General features: G+C 40.3%; 1 protein-coding gene across 5 annotated transcripts in view; it reads right to left on the reverse strand.

Moving 5' to 3' along the window:
• The window catches only part of ANO5 (anoctamin 5), an 88,588-nt gene that overhangs the window by 24,051 nt on the left and 47,245 nt on the right, over positions 1–17,292 (reverse strand). For all 5 annotated transcript variants that reach the window (XM_063117354.1, XM_063117353.1, XM_063117352.1 and 2 more), the window contains 8 exons: positions 10,868–10,936; positions 8,196–8,480; positions 6,094–6,207; positions 4,994–5,109; positions 3,401–3,535; positions 2,447–2,552; positions 2,281–2,341; positions 1,072–1,223 (listed from right to left, as the gene is read on the reverse strand). In XM_063117354.1, coding sequence (XP_062973424.1) covers positions 1,072–1,223; positions 2,281–2,341; positions 2,447–2,552; positions 3,401–3,535; positions 4,994–5,109; positions 6,094–6,207; positions 8,196–8,480; positions 10,868–10,936 — 1,038 coding nt within the window. The remainder of the gene's footprint in view (positions 1–1,071; positions 1,224–2,280; positions 2,342–2,446; positions 2,553–3,400; positions 3,536–4,993; positions 5,110–6,093; positions 6,208–8,195; positions 8,481–10,867; positions 10,937–17,292) is intronic.

Here is a 17,292-nt window from a genome sequence, read left to right on the forward strand (position 1 = left end):
AGGTGTTTCATGCTAGAATTATAACTCAGCTCTTACACAGGGTAGTCATTTGGATACAGGGTATAAATAATGAGATTGAAAGATTTCAGTCAGAATTCTTGGGGCCCTAGGTGTGTGGCTAATGTAGTGTTGGGCTTGAAAACTGGATTAAACTCCATAACATGAACTGCCCAAGGAGCTTTGGCTATTGAGCAATACAGAAATGTAATAAATAAATATAAATAATAAATTAAAATAAATGAATGAATGTAAATAAAGTAAACATGTGTGGCTTGGGCATCTATCCTTTGTAGATGGGTTAGGTTCTGTTTTCATCAACAGGATTCTTGCTACTGTTCTATGATCTGACAGGATTTCTGGGAGAAGACTGTACACTGTAAAATAATGGAAATGGTTATTTCTCAATTCAGGTTTTTCCCCCCACTTCTGTGTAAGAAAAAGTCAAAAGGTGTTATGTTGTTAGGATTATATGATATTGAATGGCATAATTCAATATCCTTGGCAACTAAGTAGTAGACATTATGCAATGGTGTCATTCCGCAAACTCAAATAGCACTAGCGGAACTCCTCCAGAACCCTGCCCCCTGCCTTGCCATTGAATTTGCTGCTGAAATTTGCCAGTGGCAAGCAGCAAACAAGGGCCAATGTTCTTTAAAAGTAGGTCTCCCACTGCCCCATTTCAGTGGCAAACCACAGCTTACTCTATTGACAGTGAGGGTAAATCACCCTGAGGCCATGGCTAGACCAGGCCTATATCCCAGGATTGTCCCGGGATCATCCCTGTACATCCAAATGACACACAGGGGATCCCAGGAGCAGGCAGGGATGACCCCTCCATTTGCCTGGGATAATCCTTAGGTCTAGCTAAGGCCACAGTCACCAAATCTTAGTGGCAAATTCAGCAGCCTCTGTCACAAAAAACACCAGTGGGTCTTACGACCATACCAGGTCTTACGATCAAGCTGTTAAGGGTTTTGCACAACGGGTAGTTTACTTCCTCCAGCCTATGAATCTATCCCCTAACCTGTGAGTGGTTTTTGTCTGCTGATATGCATTATTTCCCCAAATTACCTGAGTTACTGGATTCTTTCTCTTTTGGGTACATTTCGCTTCATACTCTGGCCGTAGCTGGAGCTGCTGCTGCTCCTCCTCAAAATCAACTAAATCCCACTCGTATTCAAGTCGAGCTTGCCGCCGCTTCCAGAACTCCAAGAAAAGCGTAACTGCAATCAGAGAGTATTAAGTAAACAAGAACTAATAAGAATGAGAAATGTTGTGTGACAGCGAAGTATAAACACTCCCGAATATATTCTATTATTTGATTAGATGTTTATACAGTGCACCTGTTGCATTAAGAAGAAAATAGTGCCATTGATTTGAATTCCCCTGAAGAAATCTTTACTCATTTCTTTATTCAGAAACAAACTGCAAGATTTACCTGGAATGTCTTGACGCATGACAAATTACGTCAGATTCATTACTGCACACGTGCTGGCTTACTTTTGCACATTAGGGGTTATTCTGCACCATGGAATTTGCTATGCTTAAGAATGTGGAAACTATGTTTAGTCCCACTGAAATCAACAGGACTTCAGTTAGCTATGACTAACTAGTCCCATTGATTCCAGTGGGAATAAGCCATGATTAACTTGGGCCAAATCTACACTAAGCAGGATATTGCACTACGAAAGTGGTATGAAAGCAGTATATAAAAGGCAGGAGCCACACTACTGCTTTATAGCAGTATTGAAGTGCACTGACAACTGTTGGGGCCCATTGACACATCCCATATACCGCTTTTATACTGCTATATCCTGCTTGGTGTGGCTCCTGCCTCTTATATACAGCTTTCATACTGCTTTCATAGTGCAATATCCTGCTTGCTGTAAATTAGGCCTTGGTCTGGATCATTGTTGTGCATATACATATTTGACTGAGGTTACACTACAGCATGAAGTTTGCAATGTTCACAGTGGTCTTGTTCAGACAACACACTAAACCACAATTGTTAAGCGTTCTGAGTTAAACGTTATGGATTAGTGTGTCATGTGCACCATGACTTAGTGTGTCGTGTGAACTATTCCTAACCATGGTGGCTACATAACCATGGTTTAAACACGCTCGCTAACCACTTGCTGTGAAAGGGTTAGTGGCCTAACCATGGTTTAGTGTGTTGTCTGAACAGAGTCAATGTGTTGATATTTATAAAGGCTTAGATCCAGAGTTGCTTTTCCACAAATGAAAGGGGCTCCAATCCAGCAGAGACTAAAATATACTCACCCCAAATGCCCATAAAAATGGCAAAAAAGAGGGTTGCCACATTGTCAAACAAATGGGAGTACTGGAATAGAAAAAAATAATAATATTTACATTGTGCAATACTGGGAAACATTTATTTTAAAATTGTTTTGTTTTCTTTTACGAAAATTGCAGAATTGTTACAGACCTCTGAAGACTCACAAGTGGAGTTCAGCCTCCAGTAATCACATTTTCGATCACATAGCGGGCACATAATAATCTCTCCTCCAATACTGGAGTTACATATTTCTTGGCTGACAAAGAGAAAATAAGAAGGTCTTATATTTAATTGAGTACTTCTGTGCAAACATAGGTATTTGACTTAATATTGGAATAAGATGAATCACTTCTCTCTTTTTCAGTACAGAATTACATTAAACTACATATTTATTTACGGCACTTATAATTTGCTCCACATCTAAACAGATTCTGGAGTAGTGAATAATAAAAGATAAAATGACACAAAGTTAAAATAAATAAAATTGTATTATTATTATTATTATTATTATTATTATTATTATTATTCATTAAAAACTATGGCTGGTCAGTGAAGGAAGGCTTCCTGGAATAAAGTGTTCAGGAAGAGCCAGAAACAACAGTGTTGGTGCCTGCCTCATCTCTAGAGGCAGGGAGTGAAGTCTTTTCTCCTGGTTGACTCCAGTAGGGCCACAGGTCCATGTGTAACCCCCCTCTGATGACCTAGGTGACCAGACAGGTTGACAGGAGAGAAGGCACTCTCTCGGGTATCCTGATCCCAAGTAGTTGAGGTCTTTATACCAAAACCTTGTTGTGCCCATAATTATGCTATGGTGTACAATTGTGTCTGAGTGAATGTGTGTGCAATATGTTTGAGAAAATGTGTGTGCAAAGCAGCTCAAAGGATCAGGCTATAACTCTACATAGTGTACAAGGTTCCAGAACAACAACAACAACAACAACTACTACTACTTATTATGATGATGATGATGATGATGATGATGATAACAGATCCAAAAGAGCATGCATTAGAGTAGACAGAACATCAGCCAACTGATCATAAATTTCATCAGCCAACTGATCATAAATTTACTTTAGCAAGTACTGCTTTTTCAATTACACTTACCTACTCATATTTTCATTCATAGTGAACGCACCATACAAAAAACAAATTAAACCAACGACAGCTGCAAAGAACAGCATCTCAGTGTAGAAACCCAGCCAGGCAAAATATATTCCAATCCTTTCTCCATAATACTTCCTGCAGAAAAGTAATGCAATCAGGTAAGTAAAGACAAGACACATTCAGCCCCCTTTTTTAAAAAAAGAAAAAAGGAGGGCACAAAATTGTAAAAGGCTAATTGCAAATAAAGATAGAGGGCTAAATTTTATTTAAGGTTATCAGTCAAAACCCAAAGGAATTCAACTGTGTTTACTATAAAACAACCCCTATGTATCATTACAAGGAATCTTCCAGCCTCCTTCCCTCCCACTCCCCAACACCTCACTTAGATGCATAAAAAAGCCCATCTAGCTGAAAGGCAGAGCAGGAGGAGCATGGAATGAAGATTTGACCCTGCTATGCCTCCCACTCTGCACTGGATGGCCATAAACCTCCACGTTTGGAGGCTTACATCCATCCCCATAGAACTGTGCCCTAAGCCAGCATTTTGCATCTGACTTCTCCCCTCCAAACCACTTATTTTACATCTGGCTCAGGTTTGGCAGACCTTGGAGTTCTGGTAAAAAACAAAAACAAAGTAGATAGCACAAGCTTGAAGTCTGCCCACCTCTGAAATAGAGAAAGTGTACATATTTGTCTTGTAATGGGTCCAAAATTTCATGCAAAACGGGTTTTTTTTAAAATAAAATTCTATCCACTTTTATTTATTTATTTACTATATTTCTACACAGCCCAAAAGCTGAAGCAATTTGGGTGGTTCACAACAATTAAAACCATAAAATACAACACCATAAAATAGAATATAAAAGTTTAAAAATTTTAAAACTATAGTATAAAGACTTAAAATATAGTAACATTTAAAAAAAAACCCTAAAATTGATAGATTAAAATGCCAGTGAAATTAAGGTCTTCACCTGAACCAAAAATAGCACAATGTAGGCACCAGGCAAGCCTCTCTGGGGAGCTCATTCCACAACCAGAATGTCACAACAGAAAAGGACCTCTTCTTAGCAACCACCCACCTCACTTCCTTTGGCAGGGGCTCCCAGAGATGAACTGCTGAAGACCAGGTTAGGGGCCTGGCAGGTATATGTATTTGCTGTTGTTCCCCACCCCTCAATCCAATCGGAGAGGCGGGTAAGAAATAAATTATTATTATTATTATTATTATTATTATTATTATTATTATTATTATTACATTGGAGAAGGCGATCCTTCACGTAACCTGGCTCAAAGCAGTTTAGGCTTTAAATGTTAACACCAGCATTTTGAATCGTTCCTGGAAAGTGACTTTTCTTTCACTATGGGTTCACTTTTGATGATGCCAGTGCTGCTGTAGTTTGAAATTATTTGAATTAGAGTATATCCAGCTCTCAAAGTAATCTAGCCATATATTATTAAGGTCTTTTAAAATATGTAAGTTTTTTGGTGTTTTTTTTTTCATTAAGGAACTATTTATAAAATGAATATAGGTAAACAAGGCAGTGCCATGAAAAAGCCCCAGCCCCCATTAACACAGCCAAATCGAGCAATCACCTGATAAGATCTAAGGGCTGTTCTTTGAAAAACTGAGGAAACCTCGCCCACTCTCGGTACAGTGTGTATCTTTCATTTTCACACTTTGGATCATTTGCCCTCTTCCAGTACTGGCACTGCATCAGTATGGGTGATTAAATAAAAGAAGAAACAAAAACAGGTCAATAACTGACAACGTTTATATAACATTACATTTTCCCAACTGAATTCCAGGAGGATATATGCAGATCCCATTATATATCTGGTGTAAAACACTGTGTGTGTGTGTGTGTGTGCATGTGCAAACAATCAGGTACTCACATGGTAAGAAATAATATGGACTAAGAAAATATTTTTTTGGAAACCCTGGGACAGTTTCTCAGCCCAACCTAAATAGCACCTCTTAATATATACTTCATGTCAACCTGATACCCTCCAGATGCCTTGGACTACAATCCCACCATCCTCAGCCATGATGCGAGGTGGACTCCAAGTTATCAATAGGGCATCAGGTTGGGGAAGGCTGATTTATGATTTAAGTGATTATGAATAAAACAATAAATGCAAGATTTCCTTTTCAAATTCTCAGACTGCTACTATTTAACACACACACATACACACATTTAGCATTCATATCAGAGTTCCTGATTGTAGTTTCTACCAAGAATAGGCTCTGCTCAGTAAGGCTGACCGGAGTTACAGTCCAGCAACATCTGGAAGGTGACATGTTCCCCTCCTCAGCTATATGCACAATTAAAAGGAAAATCTATAAAATGCTCCAATGAAGCACCTGCTGTCTGCCACCAGAGGGCACTGTAGCTTTAAACTCTAATTCTTCAATCAATACAGTTTTATCGCACAGCTGTAATTAACTTTCCTTCTCCTCCTCCTTTCACTTCAGCGGCTTGCACAGGTGTTGTCTTGTCTCAAGTAAATGCCTTCCCATATACATGTTACAAGCAATTTCCATGGTAATTGTGACAATTACAGAGAGTTGTAGATATTATGTCTACTAGAAGGCAGAATACATTAAAGGTGTGAGTTAAAAATGGGGAAGGTGATGTTTTCTTTTGGAAACTATAGAATGAATGAATGAATGAATGAATGACTAAAATACTTACATCATGAAGGGGGTATGCAGCAGTGTAGGTGCCATTATTTATCAACCTCTTTATTCCAAACTTCTTCTTCCCTTCTTCTGTTCCATATGGACATCTTGTTAAAATATAGTAAACCTAGAGGGGGGGGGGTTCCCAATGGCACAATTTAACATTACATTTTCTCCCAACAGAAGGATACTTCACTGCATCTTGTAAACACAAAACATTTTTTTTCTCGTCTCCACCTTCCAAAAGAAAGGCCTATGAACCAATTAAGGTATTTTATTTGACCTTTAAGCTGATTAACTAATCCATTACATTGACACACTGGCCCCATTCAGAATACACCTTAAACCACAGCTTTAACTACGGTGGTTAAGCCAGGAAGCCGGCCATGTTCAGAAGACACCTTAAACCATGGCTTTAACCATGGTGAATAAGGCTTTTTGCTTTAGTCACCATGGTTAAAGCCATGGTTTAAGGTGTCTTCTAAACACGGCCGGCTTTCTGGCTTAACCACCGTGGTTAAAGCCATGGTTTAAGGTGTCTTCTGAATGGGGCCACTGAAATACTTCAGGATCCTGGATGAAAGCAACTGTTTTGCTTTATGTGACTGTGTGTGGGATTTGATGAATCAAAATTTTATTAAATATTGAACACAGGCTCTAATCCTTGTGGGATTTTCAGAGTCTGACCCAACGAAGTACATGCTTAGCCTTTTTAAAAAAGCTGAAATCCCCAAGATCACCTGTTTAGTGGGAAAAAGGAAGTAGTGGGGACAGAATACAACTCCCACTGCCCCTCCGAAACAGCCAATCACTAGGTATATAGCATATAAAAGGCTCTGTACATGGAATCCTGACTGCTGAACTGGATCAAGGATTATGTGTGCAGCTCACAGTGGCACACATGATTGTTCATCCAGTTATTGTTTATTTGGATGCCTTTCTCAATCATCATCATCATCATCATCATCATCATCATCATCATCATCCAACTCACAATAACTTACACCAAACTAAAAACATACAAAATCCAAAACAGCTAAAAAGAATTATCCACTAAAATACCATTGCTCCAATAAACAACAACAGCATCAGTAATGACAATAAATAATTAAATTGATGCATTGAAGAGTTCACCTTTAATGCCATCAAATGCCTGGAAATAAAAGTCTTGACAGGGAGATGACAAGATGACAATGTCAGCACAAAGTTAAGATTGGCTAGAGCTATGAATAGGAAGCTAGCAGGACTGAGGCTTTTGAATTTTACTAGTAATACTTGAGACAACTGAAACTGGTGTTCTACCACTATGATTTTCTGTCTAGCTTATTAACAACGGTAACATTAAAAGAGATGCATGAAGATCGGTCCTATATCATCAAGGGGCTGATGAAGTTAAGATAAAATGTATATTACTTTGCTGAAACAAAGGTACTTTGTGAGGGGGAGGACAGTGGCCTGATTTATATATTGGCTTGACGGATATATTGAGATGCTTATTAAAACTATACTGTATCAATTACTTGATTAAAGCTTGTAGTCCTATCTAAAGACTAATTGTGGTTTGAAAGAATATATCCCCCCTCCAAAAAAGAAAAGGGGGGAAATCAAAAAAAGTTACCCAAGGTTAGAAAACTTTCATAATAAATTTGAACTGACTAGTTGTAAAGTTGATTTGTGGAAATGTTAATAACCCTAAGAAAGTCCTCATAACTCCACCCACTGAGGGAGTGAGGGTGCACAGATGTCGTTCTTTCAGTCCTGTTCTTCTATACGTGCAGTGAAGAATCTTGTGGACTGAACTGGCCATCAGCCTCACCTCCCTCATGACATTTATGACATGAGCATGACAACACAAGAACGTAAAAAGAGCCCTGCTGGATCAGATCAAGGGCCCATCTAGTCCAACATTCTGTTCACACAGTGGCCAATCAACTATCAACCAGGGACTCAGAAGCAGGACACAACAGCACCCTTCCACCCATATTCCCCAGCTAGGTATGTATGATTTTGTGTTGGTGCAGCAAAACAATGCAATCTACCTGCCAGTGAATGCAGACATGACCATTGTTAACTGTGCATTGATGTATGTAAGAATGGTTGGGCAATAGTACTCACAATTCTGTTTCTGACAGATGGGGAGAAAAAAGTATTCTCGTCATCAATGAGGTAGAGTTCCTGCCTTTCCTTGCTAAATGGGGCTGTAAAGTAGTCTGGTTCTGGGTGCATCACAATTTCAGGCAGCTTAAATGGCCAAAATATACAGTCCAAAGGGTTCTCTTCGGGACAAGGAATATCATTTTCTTTGATGGGTACTTTGATGTTCAGCACTTCAGCATATGTGATCAGAACCTCCCATGGCGCGTGAATCTTCACAAAGTAGGTTTTGCCATTTTCAGAATCCTACAAATGAAAAGACAATGCTTGATGTTAAAGAAAACAATTCCTTCCTAAATGTATGATGAACCCTATAATGTTTGAAGGAACTCCACAGCTGTACTTTCAACGATATGTAGATTATGTGTGGCAGCTGAGGCCTGTTGTGGTTTCCCAGCACATAGCACACAGTGTGTGTGTGGCAAACAAAGAAAAGGTGAGCACTTGACACATGAGGTAGAGCAGAAGTGCTTGCCTTCTAAACTGCATTGTGTGAAAGATCCCTAGGTTTACTATTCAACTCATTATTTTTTAAACATTTGCAGGTACCTCTTTTAGGCCCTGAAGCAGAAACGTTTAGCCACACTTAAATTCCAATGAAATCAATAGGGTTTAAATTAGTTGTGACTAACCTCTCCACTTAATTCCAGTGGCCAAGGTGGAAGAATAATCTTGGCTAAGAAAAGCCCAGTAGTGCTAATTGTAGAAGCATTTGATGTTTTGCTTTCAAATGCAAAAAAGGAGGCCAGTCCAAGGAGCCCTAACATTTCAGTTTTTCCAGCTACAATGCAAGGGAAATGGTTTTCATAGGGAGTGAGAATTAGGACTATGGACGATTTCCTTTTCATTGTGCCTACAGACTGCAAATGAGCGCACACTCTATTATTTTGGGACCTCTTCCTTATCACTAGAGAATGAATTGTAACCACTTCCCCTGAAGAACAAAACAGTTCTCCTGCCCTTGCTATCATAAGCATTAATAAAAGCAAATGTGTGATGTCTGATATTACATAAGAATAAATAACTTAATCATGAAAAAATGTGCAGTAGGATATTTATCCCTATTTAATATCAGACACACAGCATTTGAAGCAAATGGCAGAGAACACTGAAAAAATGGGAGTTTTACAAATACTGCAGTTTGAAAATCTATACACCTGCCAAACCTTTCTTGAGCCCTCATGCCTAGATCTTTCCTACATCTGCCAATACTATGTAGTGCTCCTCTTTTACTTCCTGTTCCTTTTGTGTTGGCCTTTAGCAAAACATCCACTGATGAGAATTGAGCAGGATTACACCCTATATGAACATGACCTACAAAAGGACTCTACCCTTGTCATCTCCTCCCACCCCCAGGACATGCATACACCAGCAAAGGAAGTTGAGTCCCAGCAAACCACAGGCATACCTTGATGAGAAAACTACATGACCTGATCAATTGGTACCGTTGCAACACCTCCTGGCCAGGAAATGAAACTCTTTAAACTTAAAATTACTCACTGTGGCTTTTGTGGCTTCTCTTGCCGTTGGCTGATGTACGAAAGTCAAGCAGCTCAGGGCTCATCTACTCCAAGCAGGATATTCCACTATGAAAGCAGTATATAAAAGGCAGGAGCCACACTACTGCTTTATAGTGGCTTGGGACCACAATACCTGATGGAACGCCTCTCCCGACATGAACCTACCCGTACACTGCGCTCAACATCTAAGGTCCTCCTCCGAGTGTCTACTCCAAGGGAAGCTCGGAGGATGGCAACAAGGGAGAGGGCCTTTTCAGTGGTGGCCCCCCGACTGTGGAATGATCTCCCCGATGAGGCTCGCCTGGCGCCAACATTGTTATCTTTTCGGCGCCAGGTCAAGACTTTTCTCTTCTCCCAGCCATTTTTAACAGCATTTTAACAGCATTTAACAACGTTAAGTTTGTTTTTAATGGACCCCACAATTGTTGTTTTTAAATGGATACTGTTGTTTTTATACTGTTTTTATGTGTGTGTGTGTGTGTGTGTGTTTTTAAATTGTATACTTTTAATGTTTACTATTTTTAAATGTTGTAAACCGCCCAGAGAGCTTCGGCTGTGGGGCGGTATATAAATGTAATTAAATAAATAAATAAATAAATAAATAGTGGAACTGAAGTGCACTGACAACTGTTGGGGCCCTTGACACATCTACATCAAGCAGGATATAACACTATGAAGGTGTTATGAAAGCGGTATATGGTATGTGTCAATGGGCCCCAACAGTTGTCAGTGCGCTTCAATACTGCTATAAAGCAGTAGCGTGGCTCCTGCCTTTGATATACTTCTTTCATAGTGCAATATCTTGCTTGGTGTTGATGAGCCCCCTGTCTCCTGAACCCATGTATTCCCAGGGAAGAGTAGGGATATCAATGTTGCACCTCACAACAGAGTTTTGGATGGCACCTATAGATTGTAACCCTCTAGGGAGGGACTCGGTGTGTGTGTTATCAGTATCTAGCATGGTGTTGACATCACACAAATGTCAACACAATCCTAACAGGAAAATAATGTTTTACTACTACCGAAGACACATTCTATTTCAAACTGAATTCTTCATTCCCAACCTGTTTGATTACATATTTTAAAAAGTAAGAGCCCCTAATGCTTCTTTACCTTCTTGTCTTCAGTTTCCAGTTCCAGACCGGCCTTTGCTAAATTGTTCTCAAATTTCCGTCTCCGGTCCTGAAGAGAAAGAAATCACTCTTTACTTTTTCTTCAAATACAAGAGTGTGTGATGCATACAGAAATAAACTTCTAAAATTAGAGAAGAGCTTTTTTTCTGAGATGATAGAAGTGGAGGTAGTTTTGTCTGATTATTATCAACTGGATTTGTTGGTTGCTTTTCTTTAAAATCCTATGCATGTTTAGACAGAAAAAAAGTCCTATCATTCTCATCATTCCCCAACCAGTCATGCCGGCTGGCAGTTGTAGGATTGGGTGGGGGAATTGCACCCTTAAGTAAACATGCATTGGATTGCACCTTTAATTGATACAATATATATATATATATATATATATATATATATATATATATCAGAAAATTAAAACACACACACACACACTATTGTCTTGTTTATTGTATGCTAACAGCAACAGCTGGGATAACGATAAAGGAATGGGAATTAGGTCTGTAAGAATGGGATTCATTAGGCATGAACACAACAATACTGAGCAAATCCTTATTTTCATTTCCCATAATATAGGATATCCAGGTCCTCAATGGGAACCAAACACTTTAAAACACACACACAGGATTTCTAGGGCCATAGCTAGACCTAAGGTTTATCCCTGGATCGTCCAGGGGTCAAACCTGTTCATCTAGGTGACACACAGGGGATCCAGTGCTCAGGCAGGGATGAACCCTGGATGATCCCAGGATAAACCTTAGGTCTAGCTGTGGCCTAGGACTCTACAGAAGCTGTTTGACATTTTGTTAACCATATTCTTCAGTTTGTGCTGTAATTACAACTTTACAGATCCATACAGCCTGGAGTCTTTTCTCTTCATTACTGTATTTCTTCAATTGTAAGACGCCATCAATTGTAAGATACACACTAATTTCAGTACCAACAGAAAAAAAGCTTTGATTCTGAGAAATAATAAACGCACCCGCGTTTCTAAGACGCACCCCGGTTTTAGAGATGTTTACATGGGGGAAAGTGCATCTTAGGACTGTGGGAATGCTGTGGACGTCATATATCTTGACTTCAGCAAAGCTTTTGACAAAGTGCCCCATGACATTCTGATTAACAAACTAGCTAAAAGTGGGCTAGATGGAACAACTATTAGGTGGATTCACAGTTGGCTACAGAATCGGACTCAAAGAGTACTTATCAACCTTCTCAAACTGGGGAGAGGCAACAAGTGGGGTACCGCAAGGCTCAGTCCTGGGCCCAGTGCTCGTCAACATTTTTATTAATGATTTGGACGAGGAGGTGCAGGGAACGCTGATCAAATTTGCAGATGACACAAAATTGGGTGGGAAAGTTAATACCCTGGAAGACAGAAACAAACTTCAAAGTGATCTTGATAGGCTGGAGTGCTGGGCTGAAAACAACAGAATGAAATTTAATAGGGATAAATGCCAAGTTCTACATTTAGGAAATAGAAACCAAAGGCACAGTTACAAGATGGGGGATACTTGGCTCAGCAATACTACAAACGAGAAGGATCTTGGAATTGTTGTAGATCACAAGCTGAATATGAGCTAACAGTGTGATATGGCTGCAAGAAAGGCAAATGCTATTTTAGGCTGCATTAATAGAAGTATAGCTTCCAAATCACGTGAGGTACTGGTTCCTCTCTATTCGGCCCTGGTTAGGCCTCATCTAGAGTATTGCGTCCAGTTCTAGGCTCCACAATTCAAGAAGGATGCAGACAAGCTGGAGCGTGTTCAGAGGAGGGCAAGCAGGATGATCAGGGGTCTGGAAACAAAGCCCTATGAAGAGAGACTGAAAGAACTGGGCATGTTTAGCCTGGAGAAGAGAAGATTGAGGGGAGACATGATAGCACTCTTCAAATACTTAAAAGGTTGTCACACAGAGGAGGGCCAGGATCTCTTCTCGATCCTCCCAGAGTGCAGGACACGGAATAACGGGCTCAAGTTAAAGGAAGCCAGATTCCAGCTGGACATCAGGAAAAACTTCCTGACTGTTAGAGAAGTATGACAATGGAATCAGCTACCTAGGGAGGTTGTGGGCTCTCCCACACTAGAGGCATTCAAGAGGCAGCTGGACAACCATCTGTCAGGGATGCTTTAGGGTGGATTCCTGCATTGAGCAGGGGGTTGGACTCGATGGCCTTGTAGGCCCCTTCCAACTCTGCTTTTCTATTATTCTATGAAATACAGTATTTATCTATCCATAGAACAGGTGAGAATTAGATTCTTAAGGCAATTTACATAAAATCAAATAGACATTTAGAATTTAAAAATACAGTAAATAAAATAAAAGAATAAAACAGTAAACCTGTGCATGGGGTGGGGAGATTTGGGGAGTAAATCTAACAACACACTAGTGGATGTCCACTAGCACAATGGGCCTTCTCTCTCTCATCTCCCCTGCCAAAAAACAGGAAACCTGATTCCTAGCTTAAGAGGAAAGTAAATTCAGCAGTGACCAGCAAACATCTGAGAAAGTATACACATTTTCAGTTGTATGTGGAACGTGTACAGGGAGCTGGCCAGCCAATACCTCTTAAAGGGGAATTCCAAAGAAGACCCTTCTGTCCACTCTCAGATCTCAACACACACACACCCCAAAAAAAGTTGGAACATGCACCAGGAGCCAGGCTCTGGGAAAGACCTAGACTTGAATAAGCCTGGATCCCAACTAGAGCCTAGTATTGACAAGCCAGTGCTGAACTGATACGTTTTGCGATGTTAGATTTACCCTCAAAACATCCCCATCCCATCCCAAATCCAAATCTAAGGTGTAGCACATATAACATGTATGAAGTTGCAATGGTCATAAATGTTTATTATCCCCCTATTTGGAATGACCAGCACAGTTTGCTTTACAGACTTCCTCTTTTGTATGTAGACCCATCCCAAGTTCAACCTCAAGATAAGCAGAATTCCATGGTTCAATTATGAAGACGATAAATTAAAAAACAAAAACAAAACAGGCCCCAAAGTTCAGTAGTTAAAGTTCTGATGAACATTTAATTTAATGAATCAGTAATATATGTTATCTTAAAAATGTTGTTACCAATATAAACATGAGTTCACTTTCAGATACCTGTGTGTGTTTTAGCTAACATTAAAGTAATAAGCAAAGAGATAACAGTTTTATAGCATATTTAAGTCAATATTCTCATATAAGGCTTTTGTTTTGGTATGACTCTTTTGGAAATCTCATAAAACTTCCCCCATTCAATCTCTCAGCTGCAAAGAACATTTTGCATTTGTAATTTTAAAAAAATCTGTTCCACTTTCCTACAGGGTGGCACAATTCACACAGGGGAGAAACGACCCCACCCCAACCCCACCGCTTTATATTTGGTGCTAATGGTTACTACAATTCTGGTTTTATAGTATAACAATGGGCAGTGTCCAATGGGGTGTTGCAACCCCTCTAATTCTGTTACACTCCCACCAATTCATTTCTGCAACCAGTGTGTCCTGCCAATTCCATTGCACAGGTGGAACGTGCTGCTTTGCACAATGTAAATTTAGAACTTCCGGGAAGAACTGGAAAGAAGCATAAATGCTTGATCTGGATCAGGACAGGTTGACAGAGCTCCCTTATGTGAGCTTTGCTGACTTGCCTTGTTCCAGAGACAAGAATTTCTGATTGCTTCTGGAAGTGTTAAATCTCCATTGTGCAAGTAGTGGGTGCCACTTGTGGAACAGAATCGATGGCATAGTGCTCTGTTGGATACTGCCCAACATTAGACAAGAGCATTAGCACATAACACTATGCCATGTTCTAGTGCTACATGCATGAACAGAAATGAGTCCACATGAAGTTACAGACTTGTGTGCTCCCCTGTTGTAACTGGCATGAGGTACAAACCAGAATTTAGTTTCACCTTAGCAAATTCCTGAGTTGTCGTTATGTAAAAACCAAGAATTGTGTTTTTTTTTTAAAAAAAAAACCTCTATTCAACAGCTAAACAAGCCAACAACAAACTCTGGGATGAATCTTGCAAAAGCAAAACTGAATTCAGTCTGACTCCCCACATGGGAGGAAGAGAAGGGAGAGGGGCAGTTCATGAGCCTGGCATTTTGTGCAGGCTGATTTTTGCTCATTCACATAGCACTAAATCATGGTTTAACATTAGGTGCAAATGTTAATTTAATCCAGGTAAACCAACATATAACCAAAACAGCGTAACAACCTCAGTAATTCAGTGCTTAGTATTAGCACTTAATATTTTGCAGAAGAAGCCAACTCCACGGGATTAAAATATATGTATAGTATGCTACCATGCAGCTGAAGAAGATAAAGAATCAATAGGTAGAGGTAACAGGATTCAAAAGAGAAGGAATATTGATTGGGAGAAAAATGAGACTGCAATAGGTTTGAGACAAAATGACTGAGGCCATAGCTAGACCTAAGGTTTATCCTTGGATCGTCCAGGGGTCAAACCTGTTCATCTAGGTGACACACAGGGGATCCAGTGCTCAGGCAGGGGCGAACCCTGGATGATCCCAGGATAAACTTTAGGTCTAGCTGTGGCCAAAATCCAAAGCATTCCCTCCCATTAATTTGTACACTTAGGGCCAAACAACATATTAAATACGATATTTAAATTCTCTTTAAAATAACAACAAAAACAACAAGCAGCCAAGGGGTTGGGGCCAGCGAGTGTGTGTGGAAAAAGAGAACAGCATCAAGAGTCTTGGGAGGAGGGTTAAGCCTTTTCCCCACATGCTGCAATTGCGACAAAAAATGAGCCTCCCCCATTAGGGAAGGATAGCTTCTATTGACGACAATAGCTTCCTTCCCAGGGCAAACAGCAGCTGGTGGGGATGTCCACTGGATTAACCCTTTCTCCGTGCATGCATCGATCCTGTTCCCTCTACTCCAGTTCCTATTTCAAACAAACAAGACTTGTTAAATTTATCATACATCTAACATAATGCATAGAATCAAATTGAGGCCAGACATTTCTCTCCCACTACAGGTGTTAAATTAGATAGGAAAATTAGGAAGATGGTGTTATAGCCACTTACTGCTGTTATGAATAGTCAATGTGCTTATCTTGTATTTGAGATTTGAACAGAAATGGCAGAGAGTATGGGCTCATCTACACCTCAGGGTGTAGCAGGAGGGAGGATAGTGGACTCACCGGCTTCTGCGATCCTCTCTCAGCATCTATACGGCCGTGCGATGTCCCAGAAGGGAAAACGGATGTTGCGAGCACCATTTTTATTTTTATAAGAGGAGCCGGTCGCATGGCAAAAAAGTAAGGAACAAAAAACCTGCACCCAACCCCCTCACCATCCCAGGGATGGCGAAATTGCTACACACACACCCATTGGGCATGGAGCCACCCCGCACAGCTCCATGCCTGTTTGAGGACCCGGGAGGCTGTGCCACACCAACCGTGGTCCCTGGAGTTGTCTCGGGACCTTGGAAAAACCAAGAAATCTCTGGTCCCAGTTATCCTGGGGAAAGTCTCTGGTCGTCCTCGGGATCCCCAGTGCATCATTTGAATGCATAGGGACAACCTAGAGATGACCCGGGGATATATGCATGGTGTAGACATGCCTACTGAGCTTCTCCACACTGAGGCTTTTTGGCCCATGATTTTACCAGGGATTCTTTGCGAGATAAGTTGAGCCTTTTACTACCTTCCCTTCCCTGCCCCTTTTCTCCCATTTATCTGCGAGATCTGTATGTCTCATTAACAACACCGCCACCAAGTGGATGTATAAATAGCACCATGTCCTTTTTTCACATACAAGTCACAGGAGATATTTTTGTTAGCTCATTATTTCCATTTCAAATTAAGCCATGAAAATGCTCAGAAAACATAGGAGGGGTGCTGGAGATTGATGACATCATGTAAAGGAGCCACAAACCTCCATGAATAACCAATCTCAATCACAGGATAAATGCTCCATGTGGGGAAGCCCTATATCTTTTGGTACCACTCTATAGTTCCCGCCCCCCATTTATAATGTTTCATCCATCTGATAAAAAGGGTTAAAATCTCTGAAAGTTTACCAAATCTGTTAGACTTGAAGGTGTCAAAATACACTTCCTTGTTTTCTTCTCTTCTTTTTCTGGGAGAAGATTAAACATACCAAAGAAATACAATGATCTCATGGAATGACTTCACCATTTCAGAGTGGGCTGATTTGCATGATCAAATAGCCCACTGTGGTTCATGCTAGCAGCCATTTTGAATACCCAAGCCACAGCAGGGATTTGTTGTGTCATTTGAAACTAGGGACCGTGGGTTATGCAAAGGTTAAACAACTACATCTCTTGACCCCAAACGTTAAACAGCCCTTGCATAACCCAACAATAGACCATGGTCCCCAAGTTCAGATGACATGACAAGCTGCAGCTTGAATATTCAAAAAT

The sequence above is a fragment of the Elgaria multicarinata genome, chromosome 2 (genome assembly GCF_023053635.1).
Source record: "Elgaria multicarinata webbii isolate HBS135686 ecotype San Diego chromosome 2, rElgMul1.1.pri, whole genome shotgun sequence".
NCBI lineage: Eukaryota > Metazoa > Chordata > Lepidosauria > Squamata > Anguidae > Elgaria > Elgaria multicarinata.